Here is a 24,066-nt window from a genome sequence, read left to right on the forward strand (position 1 = left end):
TTGTATTCTTGTTAAGGTTGAGTCCACTTAGTCCAAATTCCCCAGGAAAGAACGTGAAAGAAGAGATTCACTTTCCATTCTTGGACTTAGAATGACTCCCAAATAGTCGAAGTCAAGGAGTGCAATGAGTGGTCCATTCTGCGACTGAATTTAGTGAACTCAGAACTCCCTTTACAAGCATCAAGCGCAACTCACCTGTGGTATAATTAAACACATCACCCAAAGGACTCTGCCCTGCCTTGTTATAGGCAAAAACACTAATAAAGTAAGTGAAGCCACACTCAGATAAAAAATTGCACTGGGTGAGGGAAGTGTTGCAATGTACTTCCAAGCCATCATCACTCTTCACGAAGGCCACGTAGTAATCACCCAGATCTACATTGGACCAAGCTACGGACAGGTGGCCAGGAGGATCTTCTTGGATCGCCACTCTTCCAGGTGCACAAGCAACTAGGAAATGATAAATAAAAAGGAGTCTGAGAGTACTACAAGAGATTTTCTTTGTGGCTTTGCATAGTAGCTGTTCACTAAATGTTAGTTCACATTCTCAAAACACACAAATATTTCTAAATTGAAGTGTAGACTCCCACATATGTATGTCTTTATCTCTTTGATAAGAATGAAAGAGGGCAGATATTTAAACACATATTCCAAACTACAGACATTCCCTGTTTATCTTAAAGAATAGCTCCTACCAGGCCTAGGTCTGTGAAGCATGATGTAAATAAGGGGCCACACAGTTAGGGTTGTGATCAAACTGGATCTTAGAATATTTACAACTTTACAAATGCAAAAGAAAATAGACTGATTAGTGAAAGATTTGGAAGAGGAAACAGGCCTCTTAATTTTCAAAGTGCTTTTTCCAAAGCACAAGATCTCGTTTCACTATCAACATTACTCAGACTCATCAGAATGTTCAACTCTATGCTTTCATTTATTTATTTTTTTTTGAGGGTATTAAATCTTTTATTGATTACACATGATAATGGATGATACACAAGCTTCATTCCCATCTATAACTTTATCTGGTACCATAATTCAATTTAGATATATTGCATAGGATGTGCCAACAATCATTAATAACCAAAAAATAAATTAAAAAAACTCCATGACTTTGCATGGGTGACCCTTTTAATGGTGAACTCCAGGTCACAACACAGTAACTGTCAGTTCAACTACACCAAGGTTCTGAAGATAACAGCTTCTCCACCAAGCAGGTTGTAAATAAATTTCAAATGGAACCTGGCATCACCCTGAAGGAATTCTAACTTCACACTGTTGGGGTAGTTAACCAAAATGGCTTCAGAGTAGACTAACTTTACACAGCACATTAAAAAAAAAAAAAAAGACATTTATTCAGCATCATGATCAGACTATTACATTTAGCAATCAACAGCATGGGTGCAAAAAAAAAATCTACATTAAAACCCTTTGTTGGAATGCTTTACACTTTCCACAGAACAGAAACTAAAATAACCTGTTATACAATTAGTCACAAGTACAGTCCTTGAGTTTTTTGCCCATACACATGAGTATTGTCTAAAACATGTCTTCTTTGTAGCAGCTAGGCCCTGCCACCACTGTGCTTGGCTGAGTTCACAAATCTGTTGTAACCTGTAGCTTCCCTGTCACTTCTCTGGCTCTCCTCTCCTGCTAAGCTTTGTTTCCTGGCAGTGATTAAAACCTTCTGCCACTGCCATAGCTACTGCTGCTGCTGGAGCCACCATAGCCACCTTGGTTTCGTGGTGTGTCAAAGTATTGGCCTCCACCACCATAGGGGCCAGAACTTCTGCCTCCAAAGTTTCCTCCTTTCATGGGTCCAAAATTTGAAGATTGATTGTTGTAAATGCCAAAATCATTGTAGCTTCCGCCACCTCCAAAATTGCTTCTGTCATTACCAAATCCATTATATCCATCCCCACTGCCACCATATCTGCCACCACCACGGCTGCCACCAAAGCCACCTCGACCACTGAAGTTTCCTCCACGACCAAAGTTGTCATTCCCACCAAAACCACCTCCACGACCGCCACCAAAGTTTCCAGAACCACTTCGACCTCTCTGGCTGGATGAAGCACTAGCCGTCTCTTGCTTAGACAGGGCTTTTCTCACTTCACAGCTGTGGCCATTCACAGTGTGGTATTTCTGAATGACAATCTTGTCTACGGAGTCATGGTCATCAAAGGTTACAAAAGCAAAGCCTCTCTTTTTGCCACTGCCTCGGTCAGTCATGATTTCAATTACTTCAATTTTCCCGTACTGTTCAAAGTAATCTCTCAGGTGATGTTCTTCAGTGTCTTCTTTAATGCCACCAACAAAAATCTTTTTCACAGTTAAGTGGGCACCAGGTCTTTGAGAATCTTCTCTTGAGACGGCCCTCTTTGGTTCCACAGCTCTTCCGTCCACCTTGTGTGGCCTTGCATTCATGGCTGCATCCACCTCCTCCACCGTGGCGTATGTGACAAACCTGAAGCCTCTGGAGCGCTTGGTGTTTGGATCCCTCATTACCACACAGTCTGTGAGCGTTCCCCATTGCTCAAAATGGCTCCTCAGACTCTCATCGGTTGTTTCAAAGCTCAATCCTCCGATGAAGAGCTTCCGCAGCTGTTCAGGCTCTTTGGGAGACTCTGATTTAGACATGATGGCAGAGGAGGCGGGGAAGACTTCAACGATGCTTTCTCGGCGGCGTCCATGGGCCTATGCTTTCATTTAGAGTAGGCTTTTGCTTTCATATGTTCTAGAGCATTCTGAACATTGTCATGTAATTATTTGTTTCCCTAAGGTCAGCCACTTGGGCTTGCCAGCCCCACAGTGATCTCGCTCCTGTTTACTTACCGGTTTTCAAAGTCACTGCTGAAGTCGATCTGCTAGATCCGGCATCATTACTTGCTGAAACTGAAATCAGGTACTTGGTTCCACACTGGAGAGAGTAGATGATGCAGGAACTGAAAGTTGTACTGCAGCTCAGCCTAGAAGAGTCACTCAAAGCCATCACGGTATAGTTGAAAGCTCCTTCTGTCGGTGCCCACGAAACAGACGCCTTCAGAGCACCACTATCAAAAGAGACTTGAATGTTTGCAGGAGTACCTGGACCTACATTTTTGAGAAACAATTGGTATTTTGCAGTAGACTCAAGAACCCAAGTAAGATTTGGCCTAGCAATATTGTGGAGCTTGGAGGATGAAGTACTCCAGTAACAGGATAATTGCAAGTGTACAAAGCATGAAACTGGGATTCAGGGTACCTGAGAACTGGTAATATATCCACCATTGACTATGCAAACTCGTAACTAGCTATGACTTTGCCAGGTTATTTAATCTTTCTGTTATTTATTTTTTTAATGTGTAAAATTGATCTAATATCAGTCCCTAGCACATATAAGTGCTGAATAAACATATTTTGGGTTTTTTGCAATTAATTTATTTGGCTATGCCAGGTCTTAGCTGTGGTGTGTGGGATCTAGTTCCCTGACTGGGGATCGAACCTGGCCACCCTGCATTGGGAACATGGAGTCTTAGCCACTGGACCACCAGGGAAGTCTCAATCAACATATTTTGAATATGTGAATGAGTAAACACACAATCTGATAAGTGATTGAAGTAATTAAATGAAATTATAAATACGACAGGCTAGGAGAGCCAAGTGGGTATGTCATTAAGATGTAGATAAAGCATTCTATTATAGATTGATAAAGTTAGATTAGCTTCAGCAGCATTTCTTCTTTACTTTTGATACATGCTAAGACATGTAAGAGCTTTTAGGTACCTGTTGTTAAAAGAAAAGCAGACTTCCTTTCATTCTAAACCAAAGGGAAGGAAGGAAAGTGTCAAGTGTGATGGCCACACAGGAAGTCAGTTTTTTTATTGTCTCCAAAACAATTTCCTCTACGTTCTTAAAAGTAGGCCTTCCTTTCCTCAGGGTCGTCTTCTTAAAAAAAAAAAGCTTGAGGAGTGTTCTCCTGGGCTGGGAAGGAGAAAAGTTGGCCTCAGTTCTCTGGAATCTGTGCTATAATAAGGCCCACCTCACAGACCTTCAGTTCAGTTCAGTTGCTCAGTCATGCCCAACTCTTTGCAACCCCATGGACTGCAGCACGCCAGGCCTCCCTGTCCATCACCAACTCCTGGAGTTTACTCAGACTCATGTCCATTGAGTCGGTGATGCCATCCAACCATCTCATCCACAAACCTTAGAGAACAGCTTATGTGCAGAGACTAGCACCCTTCAGACACATATGGTGGGGTTGGGGGTGTGGGGTTAAACAGGAAAGGCTCTGTGTGAGGAAACTGGGACTCAGCTCGTCCTCTGCAAGGCAGATACGAGCCATGTTTCTCCTGTAGGCCATCTTGACAGGCCCCTTCTTCTGCTATACAGTCAACTCATTTGCAGAGGCAGATCTACTCTGGGGTAATGCTGGGCCCAAGGCTGGTAGTGGTCATCTGCAGTATTTCAGGACAATCTGATTTTCCCACGTGGGGCACGGGAAGCACCAAAAAAACATGTGTCTAAGTCTTCATCCCTAGTACTCCAGAATGTGATCTCATTCGGAAATAAGTTCCTAGCAAATGTAATCAGTTGAGATCATTAGGTTGATCCTAACCCAATATGACTGATAACCTTATAAGAGAAATTTTGGGACGTCCCTGGTGGTCCAGTGGTTGAGAGTCCACCTGCCAAGGTGAGGGGAAACAGGTTTGATCTCTGGACTGGGGAGACTCCACATGCTGTGGGGCAACTAAGCCTGAGCGCCACAACTACTGAAGCCCGTGTGCTCTAGAGCCCGTGCTCCACAATAAGAGAAGCCACTGCAGTGAGAAAGAGCCCACAGTCTGTAGCAGACAATAGCCCCCGCTTGCCACAACTGAAAAAAAAAGCCTGCATGAAGCAACAAAGACCCAGAGCAACCAAAAATAAATAAGTAGATAATTTTTTTTTTTAAGATAAAATCTGGACACAGACATACACATACAGGGAGAATGCCATGTGAACACAAAGACAACCATCTACAAGCCAAGGAGAATGGCCTGAATTTCCTCACAGTCCTCAGAAGGAACCAATCCTGCCAATTCCTTGATTTCAGACTCCTATGCACTCCAGAGCCATGAGATAATAAGCTTCTGTATCACCTAGTTTGTGGTACTTTGTTGTGGCAGTCCTAGCAAACTAATACAGAGTCTAGGTCTAAAGTATCTAAAACTTTTAAAACATAGGGAAACAAGTGAAGAGGAAGGCTTTGAGAGACCAGTCACCTTTAGGAGATGGCTCTCCCTGTTCCCCAGCCTGAAGTAGATGCTCCCCTGTGCCACCCCGTGCCTGTTAGTTAGTGTTAGTCACTCAGTCATGTCCGACTCTCTGCTACCCCATGGACTACAGCCCACCAAGCACCTCTATCCCTGGAATTTCCCAGGCAAGAATACTGGAGTGGGTTGTCATTCCCTTCTCAAGGGAATCTTCCCAACCCAGGGGTCGAACCCAGGTCTTCTGCATTGCAGCCAGATTCTTTACCATCTGAGCCAACCAGGGAAGCCCCCCTGTGCCTGTGCATCTTTCCATCAAAGAACCTGTTATCCAGAAATGTAACCATTGATTTACACATTGGCCCCTCCTGGGACACAATTCTTTGGGTGTAGAAATCATGCCTTTTTTGATTTTGTATGTTCATCAGCTAACGATGCCCAGCATATAGCAGGCCCTCAATAAATGTCTGTGGAAGGAAAGAATGAGTGAATGCCTTGGAAGAGGCCCAGGGAGACTGGTTTATCATAGACATCCTAACTCACCAGGCCCATCATGAATCACCTTAGGGTCACCTTGTTATAATTTCTCCCTAGAGAAGTATTATAAAAGGCAAACCCTTCTCCCTACATTTCAGCCTTGGCTCATAGATAAGGCAACTTTGACTGCCCCCCAAACTTAGGCACTGTTGGAGAGGACATTTCTGTTTTCTTTCCGCCTTTTCCTTGGACATCCTCAAGAGATGAAAGAGTTAATCTGATTGGTGAGTCTGGCATCTATTAGGCTTCATTGTGAACTTCTCTGTGGCTCAGTGATAAAGAATCCATCTGTCAACGCAGGAAATGAGGGTTCAATCCCTGGGTCGGAAAGATCCCCTAGAGGAGGAAACAGCAACTCACTCTAGTATTCTTGCCTGGGAAGTCCCATGGACAGAGGAGATTGGATGGGCTACAGTTCATGAGGTTGCAAAAGAGTCAGACATGACTTGGAGACTCAACAACAGGCTTTATTGTCAGAGGATGGCTCACTCTGCCTCAAGAGAAGGAAAAATCTCCCCCCTTCCCTCTCTCTCCCTCTTATTCTTTGGGCTCATAGCTGCAGCTCAATTTGGGCTTCCAGTTATGCAGTCGGAGGCCCTGATTGGGTCTCCCTGGGATAGTGATGGTAAGAACACACACCGTGCTCCAGCTTCTCGGCCTACAGCTGGAGGAGAGGTAGTGGGAAGCCCCGTGTTGGCCTCAGGCCTGTGGTGAGAGCTTTGGGAAATATGTCTGAAATATCAATTCTTACCACATCAGGAAGTTTAAAATTCTCATCATAACAGGAAGTTTATTTTGCTTGCTGCTATGTCTCTAGGGTAATACCACCTCAAAATTTGGACACACTCATTAAATGTCTGCTGAATAAATCCTTGTTCGGCCCAATTCTTTTTGTCTATACTCTTGGTCTAAACCTAGGAAGGGATGAGAGGTAACTGGACAACCTAACAAGAATTGTTTCCTGCTGTGTGATATTGAACATGTATGCTGAATCAGCTACGGGGCAGTGGGGGTGAGGCAGACATGGGGTTACCACGCTCTGTGTACTCTGAGCAGCATTTCTTTACACATGCAGAGAACATTGAAACTACTTGGGGGGAACTGCCCACACACTATAAATAAGCTCATAATAAGTTTAAATATCTGCTGCCAGCTGCTCTGTGCTTATCACTTATCGCTGCTCTCAGTGGCTGCAGTGCACAGCCCTTCTCATTAATCAAAAAGGAGAATGTCTGGAGCTGAGCTGAGAAGTCCTTACTTGTTCTCTGATTGCAGGTGGAGTCATCCCCAGGGGTTCCATTGGCATTCCATGCATAGGCCTTTATGGTGTAGAGAGTCCCGGAGTCTAAACTGGTGAATGTCAAGGAGGTGTTGGTGGTATTCTCTTTCCATATTCTACCCAAGCCATTAGCTTGCATAATGGACACAGAGAATCCAATGGCCATATATACAGCTTCCCACTGCACAAGAATAGAGTCTGAACTTGGAGAGCTTACTTGTAGAATAGGTGCCGCCAGTACTGCAAAGACAAAAACATGTCCATTTGCATTATGAAAGTGAGATCAAGGATAATTCAAATTTAGGAATAGAAAATTTGAGCTTGATTATCCATATTATGAAAAAATTATTTGCTTTGCAATAGGATTCATGTCAGAGTTGTTATAATTGTTATTTAAATGTGTATTAATTCCAGATGACTCAGCAGATGACTCAGAGTGGCAGGTGGCGCTAGTGGTAGAGAACCTGCCTGCCAACGCAGGAGACATAAGAGACGTAGGTTCAATCCCTGGGTTGGAAAGATCTCCTGGGGGAGGATATGGCAACCCATTCCAGTATTCTTGTGTGGAGAATCCCATGGACAGAGGATCCTGGCAGGCTACAGTCCACAGGGTCACAAAGAGTCAGACACGACTGAAGAGACTTAGCACCCACACACAGCAGAGGAATGGGAACAGAAATTCTAATATTAGGCATACCTTCAACTGGAAGTTGGTAAGAAATTAGATAAAACCTCTTAATCATAAAATAAATTAATAAAAGAAATGACAATTTATACTATTTTAATGTGCACACAACCTTTCAGAAGTATGCCAAGGTATAACTTCATCAAACCAATGTAAGTCAAGCTGATGACAAACTTGAACGGGTTTTATTTAAAATAAGTCAAAGAACAGCAAAATCACTTCTACGTGTTTATCATACCCCACGGTCTTCATAGATAACCGAGGTTAAAAACAGAAATCCCTTTTTCAGAGATTTTAAAGCAGGGATGCTTTTAACAATGCCCAAAAATGGGTTTTATTTTCCAAAGCATCTGGAATTTAAATACCACCTCCTCCACAGTTATTTGAATTTAAAAAAAAAGTGTCACTTGGTGGCTTTCACTTCTGGGCCCTGAATCATCAGCACTCACAAGACAAAGAATTACATCATGCATTTGCAGCCTTAGTACAATTGATTCAGGTCACAAGCAATTGCTCAGTAGAGGATGAGCATCGAGCTACCTGTCTTTGCCTGTTTTGGAGGTGATGCTTGGCTTCTCCCCGCAGGACTGATGGATCTGATGGTGATCTGGTACAAGGTTGCAGCTTTCAGGCCAGTCACAGTGCCTGGGGAATTGGCCACCATGGTCTCAACGACAGTGTTCCCGTCTTTGGCCGTGAGGAGGTAACTGGTGGCCCCTGGCACTGTAGCCCATTCCACAGTGATACTGTTGCTGATTTTTGAATAAGCCTGATCAATAGTGGGTATTTCGGGAGCTAAAAGAAATTTTGAAGATGTACATTAGTTAGAGTACCTATAAGGGTTACTTCTTTCATCATTTTACTCTTCAAACTAAGTCATTCTCATGCCATCCTTCAGACATAAACTTTGCCCTTATTTTCCCGATCAAGAAAAAAAAAAGAAAGATGGGAAAAAAAAAAAAGAGAGGGTAAAGCTACTACTTTTCAGAAGAGAGTCAGAAAGCTCAAAGTTCCCATTCAGGAATGGGATTTCAAAGAGGTTTTCCCCAGTTGCTTCTTTTTGTACTTTTAAAACAGTTAAGAATGGGGAATAATTTTGAGAAAGAACCCTGAGGGGAGGGAGAGAGTAAAGGAGGGACTTCACTCTGGAGGATTCTACTCCAACTTGTGAATCCCCAGCCTCCTTTGTCCCTAATCTTGCCTCCCTGCCCCACAGCTGTGCTCCACTGCCTTCAGTGATGGTCCACCTCCATCCCCCATCCCGCCACAGCTTTGACTTCCTTTCATGCACTTTGCACACTTCCCAAGTGGTATTTCACCTAATGGAAAAGGAGGGAGAATTGGGTTGTTTCATAATTGCTCCATTGTACTGTTTTAGTACTATCAGAATGTAACAATTTTAAGATTCTTCTATATAAAATATTAAAAATTAAACATTATTCTCTCCTTCTCTATCAAAATATCTGCCCCAGAATAAGAATGAGTTGCTGTGGTCCCTCCTCACCTGGACCTGGCCATGGTTTGCCAGGAGGCGATGAATGCTTATGTTATGAATTTACACTAGGCATTCCTATACTTTGGGAATGGGGTAGGAGATACAACATGGCAATCAGATTGATTACTCTGCAAAACTCCGCGGACACAAAAATGCTCTAGGTGTAGGAGGTCCAAGTGGAAGAAAAGGTCAAACCGAAATTGCTGGGTTTTATGTTTAATGAACTGCAATTGTGGGCTTCCCTGGTAAAGAATCTGCTTGCCAGTGCAGGAGATGCAGGTTCGATCCCTGATCCAGGAAAATTCCCTGGAGAAGGAAATGGCAACTCACTTCAGTATTCATGCCTGGGAAATCCTACGGACAGAGGAGGCTGGCGGGCTACCGTCCATGGGGTCGCAAAAGAATCCAACACAACTTAGCAACTAAACAACAACAACAACTGCATTTGCTGGGTAAGATCACTGTATGCCAAATTCAAAACTAAAGGGCAAAACAAAACTCTAGGGCAAAGAGGAGAAGGAGTAAATACAGTGTGAATGTGTGATTTGCCAGTATCAACTCCCTCCAGCAGACCCCCACCTGCCAAATCGCCTTGTGCATGACACAGACAACCTTCTCTTTCTGTCCCCAAGGCCAAGAGAGCTGGCTTTGGCAGCATCTCAGAAATAACCATGCTGCAAGAATGGACAAAGAGTCCACTGTGCACTGGCCAGACATTCCTTGAACATCACCCAGGACTGTCTCCTTCACCATCAAAAGAAAACTCTGATGGCTTATATATCCTGGGGAAAAGTTGCAGGGATTCATCTTAGCCATTTGCCAGCAGAAGCTGACTCTGCAGGAAGCGCCTATGTCCCCACCCCCCTGCAGGACAGAAAGCCCCCCAGGGGTCTCACATTCATTTCTCCTCACACTCATCCCTTTTCTGTGCCCCAGTTACTTGTCCTTGGCTAGTCCTTGGCCTTCTTTCTTCTGACTTTGTGGTATCTCTCAACCTCTGCTTCTTCCTTTGACCCCATTATTCATCTTATCTCCTGTTAGCCAGTCCTGCTCATTGCAATGGACTGATTTCCTGGACAACTGACAACCAAACCAGACGTTGTTGTGACAGTGCCTTCATGGAGTGGTCCATTTGAAAGGCATCTAAAAGGCTGGCATAACACAGACTATCTCCCCACAGGCCTGTCAAGGAGCCTGAGGACTCCACAAACTTTGTCCTATTGAATTAATCTGGGAGGGGCACAGTTACCCAGCATAGTAGTACATAAAGCCAGTATCAGCAGGATGAAACACAGAGTTTCATGGCAAGAAAACAGAAAAGGATTTAGATTCCAGAATGCTAGGTTGGAGCCTTGGCTCTGCCATTTGCTTCTGTCTGTGAATGTGTACTGGAGAGGAGTATGGCAACCCACTCCAGTATTCTTGCCCGGAGAATCCCATGGACATAGGAGCCTGGTGGGCTACAGTCCACAAGGTCGCAAAGAGTGGGACACGACTGAAGCGACTGAGCACACATGCATCAACATGTACAAGTGACTTCACCTCTTCCAGTCTCAGTTTTCTGTCTTGAATATACGGAATACTAATAATTCCTACATCTTTGAGTTTACTTTGAAATGTAAAATGTCTGCATCTTAAGATAGTAAAGATTAAGTGAAATAGTGAATGTAAGGGCACATTGAAAGGGAGGGAGGGTTAGTGTGTGTGTGTGTGTGTGTGTGTGTGTGTGTATGAACCAGGGCTAGCAAATTTTGGGTTTGGAAAAGCCAGGCCTCATGGTACTGCCATGGGGGTGGGGGTTGCTACCAGAGGAGGTGGGATTCTGGAGGGTCTGGGATAGGCACAGGCTGGAGAGACAGAGTGCTTGTTTACACATGGCATCTAGAGCAGCATCTGACCAGTAATGGCAACGAAAAAAGATCAACATCACTGTACTATGTTTCCCTTAAAAGATATGAGATTGAGTAGGACGTGTAAGTCTCCATAAATTAGCAGTGGTTCTTCACTCTTCCTTAGTTCTATATTTGGCCCACTTACTGCATTGATGAAAGAGAAAAATTTATTCCCTAGATTTGTAATCAACCAAAAGTGAAACCCTTTGAGTCTCAACATTTGTGCATTCTACCAACTCAGAGATCTAAATTATCCCAGCTGGCCCCAGGGATCAGACACAGATAAGTAGCTGATGCCAAGAGCCCAGAGAAAATCAAAATACACACACACCAAATGAAATTTCCTATGCAGTATCAATAAAACACTTTGCATCTGTTGAAAAGACAGGATGAATCAGTTGACAGCATCATCAGTATCTCAGCCTGTCCCATTCCTTCTCTCAAATAGTGTGGAGAGTGGGGTTGAAAAGGGGCCCATTTTGAGGGCTCATTGTGTCTGGGTGTTCTGGGAGGACCCTCTAAGAGACAGCAGAGCTAGATTTCATCCATTTAAAGGCCACTTATTATTTTAAAAATTACTTCGTGTATATGGCCAAATAGTTCTTCTCACAGCTTCCTAGTCAGCACTGAAGGTGTCTTAACAATAAGTAAGAATAAAGCATGGCATAATAATTTTAAAAAACCTATTTTATAAGCACAGATTTTTATGGCTCAGTCATAAATCTCTATCACATATTTTCATTCTTTATTTATACTTCCTTTTCTGTGGAATGAACAAAATAATAAATAAAAACTGTTCTTACTTGTACTGAATTGCTAAGAGAGTTTATTTGTGATATAATTGATATAATATGGTTTCTTCAGATAATCTAAATCTCTGAACATAAATTTCCATTCTAGGGACTTAAATTTCTAGAATGTATGAGCCAGGAGAAGCCCGTAGAGAAATAATCCTTGCCTTCAGTCATTTATTCAAGAAAAATGGTGATAAAATCTTCTAAAAGAAAGAATTTTTCTAGCTCTGGGTTATCATTATCTATATTTTATGGATGCAATATTAGAGGTATAAAATCTTTTTACTAAAGTAGAGAATCTTGAAATTTTGATCAAAACTGTTTCTAGCTCTCTCCTCTAATTCCTTAGAAGACAAATAAGAAAACTTATATAAATTAGGCTCTTCACTATAATTTTTTTTCTTTGACTGGAATGATAATCATTGCAATATTTTCCTAATGGGTAACTATGTCTGAGAAAAATCTATGACTGCATGACTCTATACAGCTCAAGATGAATATCTTATGAGGATGTATCTTTAAAGTTTGATCAATGTATTTGTCTTACCAGTTACACTCACAATATGAGTACTCAAAAAATGTTGAATATTTTTCTTGGTATAGCCTTTCTATTTTAGGGCAGTATAAGAATTAATAGTGGAAATGAAAATGAAATATGGGTAGGGTAAACTTGCATTTCAGGGAATGTTACCTGTTTTTGTTGAAGCAACCTGAAAAGAAAAGTTTAGAAAGTTAGAACTATAAAGAAAAACACCATTTGAGGAAATATAAAACCTAAATCAGAGCAGTAATACACTTAGAACAACATGTTTATACATAATGTGAGCAATCTTCCAATCCATACACAGTAGCGATTTGCACAAACTATTTCCCCAATACTAAAATCTACCAGAAAGCAATCCTAAACAGAATTGAGAGGCTGGAGGCAGATCGTATTTCTATTTCATTTTTCTTCCTGAATCTGCCTACTGATTAATTCAGTAACTGCTGACAGATTTTTTAGAAACCTTTGTCTTTAAAACATAATGATATTCTTGTTTTCTTTTACTAGTAAATTGCATTAAATTTTAAACACACAAACATATACAATCTTGGTATAGTCCCAAAGTATCTTGATTTCTATTTCTCCACCCCCAAAGCCTTCAAAAAAAGAGAAAGATATTGAATGTATCTTTCCCCCCCCTAAATAGTTGCAGGTAGGTCAGAATGGTGAACTCACCATTTTAAGGCAGATAAGACTGAAGCCAACCACAGATAAAAATTTCACCCGTGCACCAGCCATCCTGTTGGACTGAGCACTCACATGGCACACAACGAAGTGGGCAAGGTCCTCCTTGGTCTCCAGGTGGGCAGCACTTCTGGTTGCTGGGATGTGGGGCTGCAAGGCTGGAAACAGACCCTGGGAAGTAGCTCCTCCCCTTCTGTGTGGAGCTGACCTGTAACTAGGGGCACCTGGAGACTGGCAGGTACAGGTATTGCAAAGGCTGAAAAAAAGAAGAGAGTGGAAATAAGCCATGCCAAGCGGGCCAAAAGGCTACTGTAACTGGGTGTAGAATGCTCTCCTTTTCTATTCAAATTTTTTTCTAAATAAAAATTTAACAAAGCTGTATAGAAATTATTGACATAGTGGAATGACTATTTTAAACTTGGGGATTCTGACCAGTTTTAATTTCTTCTTTGTCACCTTTATTTGTTATTCTTTCTGTTGTTTCAATGCAAAGTGATCAGTTCTGCTGTGGGCTGGTCCTGGGGGAACTGGGGAGATGTTGTTTATGGGTACAAACTAAAAACTAGTAGAAAAATATATTTGGGGGATTTAACATGCAACATAGTGATTATATTAATAGTTAATGATATAATATTTATAAATCTCAAAGTTGCTAAGAGACCAAATTTTAACTGTTCCCAACACAAAAAAGAAATACTTATGTGATGTGATAGAGGTGTTAGATAATGCTACTGCAGTAATCATACAATATGTAAATGTATCAAACTAACACTTGTACACTTCAAACTTATGTCTCAAACTTGACAGTGTTATACATCAATTATATGTTTAAAGAAAGAAAGAGAGAGACAGAAAGGAAAAGAAAGGACAGGAGCATGTCCCTACACTGAGAAAGACAGTGGGAGGTCCTTGATGAGCACATTAAATTCATTCATCCCAGCACTGCCCTGACATTCTAGTACCTTTTAGATTCAGGGCCATCTTTCTAGTTCAGATCCTTACTAATAATTAGCATTTAATCCAAGCACTATAATATTAATTCTAACAATAAACAAGGATGTAAATGAGTAATAAACATTGTTAACTGACTTGTATGAAATCATACTAGTATTAAATGGTAGAGCTTGGACTAAAACTCATCAATCTGACTCCACTTCCAACCAAAATGGGATAAAAGGAACTGATTTTACCCTCTCTGACTTCAAGACTTATTATACATCTATAGTAATTAAGACAAGACTAATTATAAGGATTGGTATCAAGATAGATAAGTAGATCAATAGAGCAGAATAGAGTTCAAAAATAGACCAATATATATGTGACAATTGATTTTCAAAAAGGTGTAAAGGCAATCTAATGGGAAAGAGTCTTTTCAACAAATGATGCTGAGGGAATTCCCTGGCAGTCCAGGGGCTGCCATGGTGGTTCAGATGGTAAAAAATCTGCCTGCAAAGCAGGAGACTTGGGTTTGATCCCTGGGTTGGGAAGATCCCCTGGAGAAGGGAATGGCTACTCACACTCCAGTATTCTTGCCTAGAGAATCCATGGACAGAGAAGTCTGGTGGACTACAGTTCATGGGGTTGCAAAGAGTCAGACATGACTGAGTGACCAAGCACACACACACCAGTGGTTAGGGTTCCACACTTCCACTGCAGGGGACATGAGTTCAGTCCCTGGTCGAGGAACTAAGATTCCCAAACAGAACTGTGCAGCCAAAAAAAATGAAAAAAACAAAAACCAAAACCCAAAAACAAATGATGCTGAAAAAAATTGGACAACCATATGCTAAAAGCATAAACATTAATCCATACCTCATACCGTATAAAAATTAATTCAAAGTGGAGTATAGTCCTAAACATAACATCTAAAAATATAAAACTTCTGTTAGAAAAAAAAAAGAAGAAAATCTTTGTGACGTTAGGTTAGATAAAGATTTCTTTGATATAATACTGAAAGCACGATCCATTGTAAAAATTTTATAAATTGGACTTCAACAATATGAAGAATTTCTGCACTATTCCAAGAATGAAAAGACAAACCAGAGAGTAATATTTGGGGGAAATATTTGCAAATCACATGTTTTACATAGGCCTTGCATCCAAAAAATTTTTAATTAAAATTTAGAAAAAATATATATGTATGTATATGTGTATGTATATACTCCCAAAACCCGGTAATAAGAAAATAACTCAATAAAAAACAGGCAAAAGATTTGAACAAACATTTCACAGAAGAAGATATATACATGAAAAATAAGTACATGAAAATGTCCTTAGGGAGTTCCCTGGTGACCTAGTGGTTAGGATTCAGCTTTCACTGCCATCGCTAGGGTTCAATCCCTGGTCAGGAAAGTTCCTGCAAGCAGCATGGTGAGGGAAAAAAAAATCCTTAACATTATTAGTTATTAGGAGAATGTAAATTAAAACCACAATGAGATACCACTGCATACTTACTACACGTCTAAAATTAGAAAGACTGATGATACCAAATGTTAGCAAGGAAATCTCATTCCTGATAGGAACATAAAATGGCACAACCAAAAAGCAACTTGACTATTTCTTAAAAAGTTAAACACACACTGATTATATGACCCAGTCATTTCACTCCTAGTTATTCGCCCAAGAGAAATAAAAGTATATGTTCATATAAAAACTTGCATACAATGTACATACAATGGAATATTACTCAGCCATAAAAAGGAACAAAACTGGGTCATTTGTAGAGTTGTGGATGGACCTAGAGACTGTCATACAGAGTGAAGTGAGTAAAAAAGAGAGAAACAAATATATTAATGGTTACATGTGGAATCTAGAAAAATGGTATAGGTGATCTTATTTGCAAAATAGAAATAGAGACACAGACATAGAGAACAAATGTGAGGACATCAAGGGGGAAAGGTGGAATAGGAGGTGGGATGAGTTGGGAGATTGGGATTGATACATATATGCTATTGATACTATGTATAAATTAGGTAACTAAAATTCTGAAAGAAATGGGAATACCAGACCACCTGACCTGCCTCTTGAGAAACCTATATGTAGGTCAGGAAGCAACAGTTAGAACTGGACATGGAATAACAGACTGGTTCCAAATAGGAAAAGGAGTACGTCAAGGCTGTATATTGTTACCCTGTTTATTTAACTTATATGCAGAGTACATCATGAGAAACGCTGGGCTAGAAGAAGCACAAGCTGGAATCAAGACTGCCGGGAGAAATATCAATAACCTCACATATGCAGATGACACCACCCTTATGGCAGAAAGTGAAGAGGAACTAAAAAGCCTCTTGATGAAAGTGAAAGAGGAGAGTGAAAAAGTTGGCTTAAAGCTCAACATTCAGAAAACGAAGATCATGGCATCTGGGCCCATCACTTCATGGGAAATAAATGGGGAAACAGTGGAAACAGTATCAGACTTTATTTTTGGGGGCTCCAAAATCACTGCAGATGGTGATTGCAGCCATGAAATTAAAAGACGTTTACTCCTTGGAAGGAGGGTTATGACCAACCTAGATAGCATATTCAAAAGCACAGACATTACTTTGCCAACAAAGATCTGTCTAGTCAAGGCTATGGTTTTTGCTGTGGTCCTGTATGGATGTGAGAGTTGGACAATAAAGAAAGCTGAGTGCCAAAGAATTGATGCTTTTGAACTGTGGTGTTGGAGAAGACTCTTGAGAGTCCCTTGGACTGCAAGGAGATCCAACCAGTCCATCCTAAAGGAAATCAGTCCTGGGTGTTCATTGGAAGGACTGATGCTGAAGCTGAAACTCCAATACTTTGGCCACCTCATGCGAAGAGTTGACTCATTAGAAAAGACCCTGATGCTTGGAGGGATTGGGGGCAGGAGGAGAAGGGGACGACAGAGGATGAGATGGCTGGATGGCATCACCGACTTGATGGACGTGAGTTTGAGTGAACTCCGGGAGTTGGTGATGGACAGGGAGGCCTGGCGTGCTGCAATTCATGGGGTCGCAAAGAGTCAGACACGACTGAGTGACTGAACTGAACTGAACTGAATGAGAACCTATTGCATGGCTCAGGGAACTCTACTCATTGCTCTGTAGGGATCTAAATAGGAAGGAAATCCAAAAGAGAGGGGATATATGTATACATATAGCTGATTTACTTGGCTGTACAGTAAAACTCACACAATCCAACTATACTCAAATAGAAAATTTTTAAATTTTACACAAATATTTCTAGCAGTATTTTTAAAATAGCACCAAAATGTAAGCACATCAAGTCCAACAAACAAACTGAATGACAAACAAATGGACTAGTACTTAGTGAAAAAATGAACGAACTACTGATACATACAACAGGAATGAATCTCAAAATAATTATTCTGACTGAAAAATAGCCAAGCCAAAAAATATATATATATGTAGACCTATCCGATTATATAAAATTCTAGAAAATGCAAAGTACTCTGAAAGCTGAAAGCAAATCAGTGGTTGCCTGGGATGGCAAAGGGCAGAAAAGAGGGATTACAAAACTAATACAATATTGTAAAGTTTAAAAAAAAAAAAAGTACAATATAGAAATGTATCAAACCAACACTTGTACACCCCAGATTTATACTTCAAACTTGACAATGTTATATGCCAATTATATTCAGAGAAAGAAAGACAAAAAAAGGACTGGAGCATGTCCCTGCGCCGAGAAAGAGTGGGAGATCCTTAACAAAAACATTAAATTCATCCAGCCCTATTACCACCTGCCATTTACAAGAGGGATTACAAAACTGGGGATGAAGCACATGTATGTTATCTAAATTATGGTGATGGTTTCATGTGTGTATACATATGTCAAAACATTGAGTTTATATTATAAATATGTGCAGTTTATGGTATGTCAGTTTATCTCACTAAAGTTGTTTTAAAAAAATCAGTCTAACTCTATACTCTAAGATCCTTCCACTAAACCATTCTTCTGTGAGTTGACTACTATGCATTCAAGACATTTTCACTTGTGCATTTAACAAGTTTCTATGGGGCTTCCCTGATGGCTCAGGTAGTAAAGAATCTGCCTGCAGTGTGGGAAGACCCCAGTTCCATCCCTGGGTCAGGAAGATCCCCTGGAAGGGCGTATGGCAACCCACTCCAGTATTCTTGCCTGGAGAATTCCATGGAGAGAGGAGCCTGGCAGGTACAGTCCAAGGGGTTGCAAAGAGTGAGACACAACAGGACTGAGTGACTAACACTTTCACTTTCATAGAGTACCTACTGCATACCAGGCACTGTTAGGGGCACTGGGGATATAAACAGAAGCAAATCAGAGCTCTGCACTCATGGAGGACTCTAGTAAGAGGAAGACCAAAAGAAGCAGCTAATGTTAGAACTATTTAATGCCAGGTATCGCTAAACATGAACAAAAAGCAGAGTAACAGGAGAGAATATGGAGGGATGGAGTTGAGTTGTATACCACAGTCAGAGAGGACTTCTCCAGCAATGATGTGCTTGAGCATGGACATCAGGGAAGAGAGGATAAGTCCCTTGGAAACAGGAAAAGAACATGCCAGGCGGAGGGAGGAGGAAAAGGAAAGGGCCTGAAGAGCAGGAGGGCTTGGCCAGAGCAAGATGAGCACTCACACCCCCTAGCTGCGGAAGTGTTGGTGGCTGGAACGCTAGCTGAGCCTCTCTCAAGCTTGCCCTTAGCCTAGAGTTCCTTGCTCAAAATCACACACTCTTCCCTGGGGCAACCACATCCAAAGACTGGGAGATGAACAAATACAGTTGCTCCTTGCCTGATTTCAGGAGGGGAGATTTACCAAAGTGAATGGTGCACTATGGCATCTACCAGGGTCAGATGAGGGTGAGGCTAGAGAGGCAGAAAAGGAGCAAAATTTGAGGCACCATGCTCAGGCTCACACAAGCCCAGAGTTCCACTCATTCATGGTCATGGTCATGAATTTAAAGAGATGCCAGTCAGCATGGTTGTCTATTTTTCTGGTCATGTGCAGGCACAGAGAAGACTGAGAGTTGTATTTAAGTAAGACTAGGGTATTACTTCTAGTCCTAATTGGGGGCTTCTCTGGTGACTCTGACGGTAAAGAATTTGCCTGCAATGCAGGAGACCAGGGTTCGATCCCTGGGTTGGGAAGATCCCCTGGAGAAGGGAATGGCTACCCACTCCAGTATTCTTGCCTGGAGAATTCCACAGACAGAGGAGCCTGGCAGGCTACAGTTCCTGGGGTTGCAGAGTTGGATGTGACTAACACATACACATAGCAGTATTATGAGGCAGCCATGATGGAGAGAGACTGCAGCAAGGGAACTGAGAATGTTTACAAAGAAGTGATTTCCAATAATGGATTGTGGAAACTAAGCTGGGTGGGCAAGAAAGTGAGGCTTGCTGCCTTGTGACCATGGAGGTGGAAGGGACCACAGTGGAGAATGAAAAGGTGGCAGGAACAATAGACAGGAGGACCCAGTGGAGTTAAAGAATTGTTGGAAAGGATATGCGAGGGAAGTAAGCAGAAAATGGGGAGTAGATGAATAGAGAATGGGATGTTTGAAATGGAACTATGGAGAAGTTTGCTATTGGTGATGGTCCAGTTCTAAGATGTTAACCATGGGAAACAGCAGCTGAGTTCAGGTGGAAGAAAAAAAAAAAAAGCATTACAAGTCAGGTGATCAAGAAATTGAAAGGCCTGATTGGAAAAATTGTTCGATGGGTACTGGAATCACTAAGAATTCTGGTAGCAGTGAGGAAAGAGGTATTGAGACATTTGTTAAGCCTTAAGTATTGAACCGGGGCTTCCCTTGTGGTTCAGTGGTAGAGAACACACCCGCCAAGCAGGAGACATGGGTTCAATCCATGGGTTGGGAAGATCCCTTGGAGGAGGAAATGGCAACCCACTCCAGTATTCTTGTCTGGGAAATCCATGGACAGAGGAGCCTGATGGGTTATAGTCGCAAGAGTCAGACAGACACAACTTACTGACTAAACAATACCAGGGCTTTCCTGGTGGCTCAGTGGGAAAGAATCCACCTGCCAATGCAGGAGACACAGATTCGATCCCTGGTCTGGGAATATCCCACGTGCCCTGGAGTAACAAAGCCTATGTGTCCCAACTACTGAGCCTGTGCTCTAGAGCTAGGGATCCACAACCACTGAGCCCATGTGTGCTGCAACTCCTGAAGCCCATGCACCTTAGAGCCCGTGCTCTGAAACAGGAGAAGCTACCATAATAAGAAGCCCATGCGTGGCAACTAGAGAGTAGCCCCAACTCTACACAACAAAGGAAAGCCTGCATAGCAACAAAGACCCAGCACAGCCAAAAATAAAGTTAAAAAAATAAACAACCCACCTACTGCTCCCAACAAGCATTAAAATTGTCGGGGAATATCTTTTGAAGTCTATGGATGACATGAACAACTGAGAGCAGATGATACAATCTGTGGACATGAACATTAGAGGAGCTGAGAGGTTCAGAGAAGAGGTAGAAACATACGATGATTTTATGTCAGCAGCAACTGATTTCTGGCTAAAGTCAACTTCTTAGTTGTAGTCAAATAGATTATGAGTGCTATTGCTGAACAGTTCCATCAGGAAATAATCATATAATGCAGTTGCTTTCTATAAATTTATTTTAAAATTTTGAATTCCTATGCTTACCAACTGTCTGAAATTTTCCTTTCAGAAATGGGAATTCTGCAAAGCAGTAAATGCTTGAGTTTAGGTCCTAAGGGATATGGAGTCTGTTTAAACATTGTGGTGGTTCAGTTGCTAAGTCATGTCTTTCTCTTGTGACCCCATGGACTGTAGCCCACCAGGCTCCTCTGTCTCCAGGATTTTCCAGGCAAGAATACTGGAGTGGGTTGTCATTTCCTTCTCCAGGGGATCTTCCCAACCCAGGGATTGAACCCAGGTCTTCTGCACTGCAGGCAGATTCTTTATCAACTGAGCTATTAGGGAAGCCCTGTTTAAACATTCTTAGGGCACTAATAGGATAATACTAGGAAAATCATGTTAGTCAGTCATCCAAAGGCCACGAGAAGGGCTGAAAATAAAAGCTAAAAGAATGAGGTACTTCCCTGACATTTCTGTGGTTAAGACTCTGCACCCCCGTTTGCAGGTAGCTCAAGTTTGATCCCTGGTCAGGGAACTAAGATCCTACAGGCTGCACAGCATGGCCAAAAAGTAAAATGTTAAAAAAGATAATGAAAGAAAGATAATATTTTATGATGCTGCATAATAAGCATCATCAGCTTTCCAGCCCACAATACCTGTGTCCATGTTTCTTGATGCCCAACCTCCAAGCTAATGTTAAGTATTTTAGGTTTTATTGTTGTTCAATTGCTAAGTTGTATCCAATTCTTTGGGGACCCCCATGGACCCCCCACCAGTCTCCTCTGTTCATGGGATTTCCCAGGCAAGAGTACTAGAGTGGGTTGCCATTTTCTTCTCCATGCAGATTCTTTACCTCTGAGCCACCAGGGAAGCCCCTCAGTTTTGTTACTTAGCATACAATTCCAGATTTCAAATATATAATGCTAGGATTCATTTTGCTGAAAGTGACTGAAAAACTATAAAGAAAGTGGCTTAAACAGAAGTTTCTTTTAAGTTTCGTAAGTGTTGGAGCAGAGCATCCAGGAGTTGCAACTCTATTCCATGGAGTCCTGAGGAAGCCACGTTCCCTTAAATTTTTTAGTCGGCCATCCCTAGGATGAGGCCTTCTTTTTACTAGTCCAAGATAAAGCTCCAGCTGTCAAATCAAAGTTCTAAGCAGCAGAATTCAGCAATGTTAGAGGGAAAAGAAAAGATGAACTATATGCCAGTAAGCTTTTAAAGAAAGGTTCCTGCTGCCACATACATCCTGTTGGTGAGAAGTTGGTCTCCTGGCTATGTCAACTGAGCTGAAAGAAAAGAAAATGGCATACACAATCAAAAAGTTCTATTGCTAGGGACTTTCTTGGTGGTCCAGTGTTTAAACTCCATGCTTCCATTGCAGGAGGCAGGGGCATGGGTTCAATCTCTGGTCAGGAAACAAGTTCCCTCATCCCATCATGTGGCTAAGAAAAGAACAAATTCTATTGCTAGAAAGGAACAGAAAATGGATATTGAACTGGGGAAGTCTCTGACACATGAATGAACAAATAAGGTATAAGCACAAGGCATAAGCTTCAGGCCGAATTTGCAATATTTAACAGATGGATAAAGAGAAGTAGGAGGAGAACAGGATAGATGTGACCACAGTTCATCTTTTAGTTTGGAGAAGAGAAGGCAACAAGTGTAGGAATGTCCACTGGGTAGTCTCTGTGTGTGGAAAGTGTGGAGGTGGAGTAGAGGACTTAAGAAACTAGTGAATATCTGAAATACCCACCGGAAGGTAAATAAAAAGAAAGTAGGAATACAGAGCAGAACTGATTGTCCAGAAAAAGACTGGACACTATGGAGATTTATGGTTGCCCTCATTCATACTCCATTCTTCCACCATTTCTGTACCTCCCCTTCGAGGAACTCGTTTCTACCAAGGAAAGGGAATTGTACCTAGGACTTCTTTGCCAATCCAATCAGATAGAGGACATAGTCTTACTTGTACCAAGCGCAGACAGGTTAAGAATTAAGTGTAAAGGAAATTGACAAGACCTCCAATGATCAGGGATTCTTGGTGGTTACAATAAAACAAACTACAAGGCTCATGGGTTTCAAGGAAGAGAAATTCAGGTAATCTTATGGGAAACAGAGAAATTGCAAGAATATCCACTGACCATAATGGAAATGGCACCCCACTCCAGTACTCTTGCCTGGAAAATCCCATGGAAGGAGGAGCCTGTTAGGCTGCATCCATGGGATCGCTAAGAATCGGACACGACTGAGCGACTTCACTTTCCCTTTTCACTTTCATGCATTGGAGAAGGAAATGGCAACCCACTCCAGTGTTCTTGCCTGGAGAATCCCAGGGATGGGGGAGCCTGGTGGGCTGCCGTCTATGGGGTCGCACAGAGTCGGACATGACTGAAGCGACTTAGCATAGCATAGCATAGCATAACGGAAAACAAAAAAACACAAGAAAGTCAGCCAGAAGCAAGGGAGCTTCAGGAAAGTTGTTTATCATGGTATCCCTTTCACATGAGCATCTTCATGATGACAACTCTACAAGTCTTTTCCATTCTTCTAAGGACTGAACAATTCTTAGTTCTCAGGAGTCAGTATGATTCACTTACATAATTCTCAAAATACTTCTTCGATTGACTCCTTCATACCAGACTACATCAGGAGTTACCAACCAACCTAATGAAGTGGCACCCTTATGACTGGTATCTTAATCTATTATTAAAGTATCAGTCAGGGTCCAGTCAGGAGAGAGAAAACACACAGTAATTTGAACAAGGAAAATTTTATATAAAGAATTACTAACCAGTAACAGGGCTACTAAGGGTAAAGAAAGCTCTTAAGAATACAGAAATAGTGGCTATAGGAGCAGTCACTGCCTCTAGGGCTAAGGAAGGGGACTTAAGAGAAAATCTGGAAGAAATTTCCATTGCAAGGCTGAGATCCAGATTTTGTTGGAGAGGGCGTGGCTGTGATCCACTGAGATCCAGGGCTTGAGAGGAGGTGTCAATGAAACTAGTTAGGAAGCCACCCACTGGGAAGTTGCCAGCTGGAGCACCAGCAAGACAGGCTGGGAAGTTGGCAGGGGGACCAGTGGGCTTGCTGGGAAACCCCTCCTGTGAGGCAACACTGGGTGTCCTACATGCCACAGGCCCCTACACTGCAAAAGAAAAAAAATATCAGAACCACAAAGAGAAGTGCCTTCTTTCTGCAGCAAGCCTTCAGCATCCATTGACAAGCTTAACAAAACTTGCCAACAAGCAAGAGAAGTATCTGAAGGGCTCAGATCCTGTTATTACAAAGCAGAGCAATGACCGGTGGATTTAGCAGCTAGGAAATAGGTAATTGACCCATAAATC

At 41.9% G+C, this 24,066-nt stretch overlaps 2 protein-coding genes across 2 annotated transcripts in view; both read right to left on the reverse strand.

Annotated features, from left to right (window-relative positions):
- Positions 1-13,408, reverse strand: part of FNDC7 (fibronectin type III domain containing 7) — a 32,109-nt gene extending 18,701 nt beyond the window's left edge. The window contains exons 1-6 of the mRNA XM_070785990.1: positions 13,136-13,408; positions 12,608-12,626; positions 8,276-8,530; positions 7,030-7,290; positions 2,836-3,093; positions 196-450 (exon numbers count right to left, since the gene is read on the reverse strand). Of these exons, the coding sequence (XP_070642091.1) occupies positions 196-450; positions 2,836-3,093; positions 7,030-7,290; positions 8,276-8,530; positions 12,608-12,626; positions 13,136-13,198 (1,111 nt within the window). The 5' untranslated portion in view covers positions 13,199-13,408. The remainder of the gene's footprint in view (positions 1-195; positions 451-2,835; positions 3,094-7,029; positions 7,291-8,275; positions 8,531-12,607; positions 12,627-13,135) is intronic.
- Positions 1,331-2,707, reverse strand: LOC139182178 (heterogeneous nuclear ribonucleoprotein A1-like). The gene has a single exon (XM_070785989.1). It carries the CDS (start codon positions 2,638-2,640, stop codon positions 1,678-1,680), a length of 963 nt encoding a protein of 320 aa, XP_070642090.1. The 5' UTR covers positions 2,641-2,707; the 3' UTR covers positions 1,331-1,677.
- Positions 13,409-24,066: the final 10,658 nt, after the last annotated feature.

The sequence above is a fragment of the Bos indicus genome, chromosome 3 (assembly GCF_029378745.1).
Source record: "Bos indicus isolate NIAB-ARS_2022 breed Sahiwal x Tharparkar chromosome 3, NIAB-ARS_B.indTharparkar_mat_pri_1.0, whole genome shotgun sequence".
NCBI classification, from domain to species: domain Eukaryota; kingdom Metazoa; phylum Chordata; class Mammalia; order Artiodactyla; family Bovidae; genus Bos; species Bos indicus.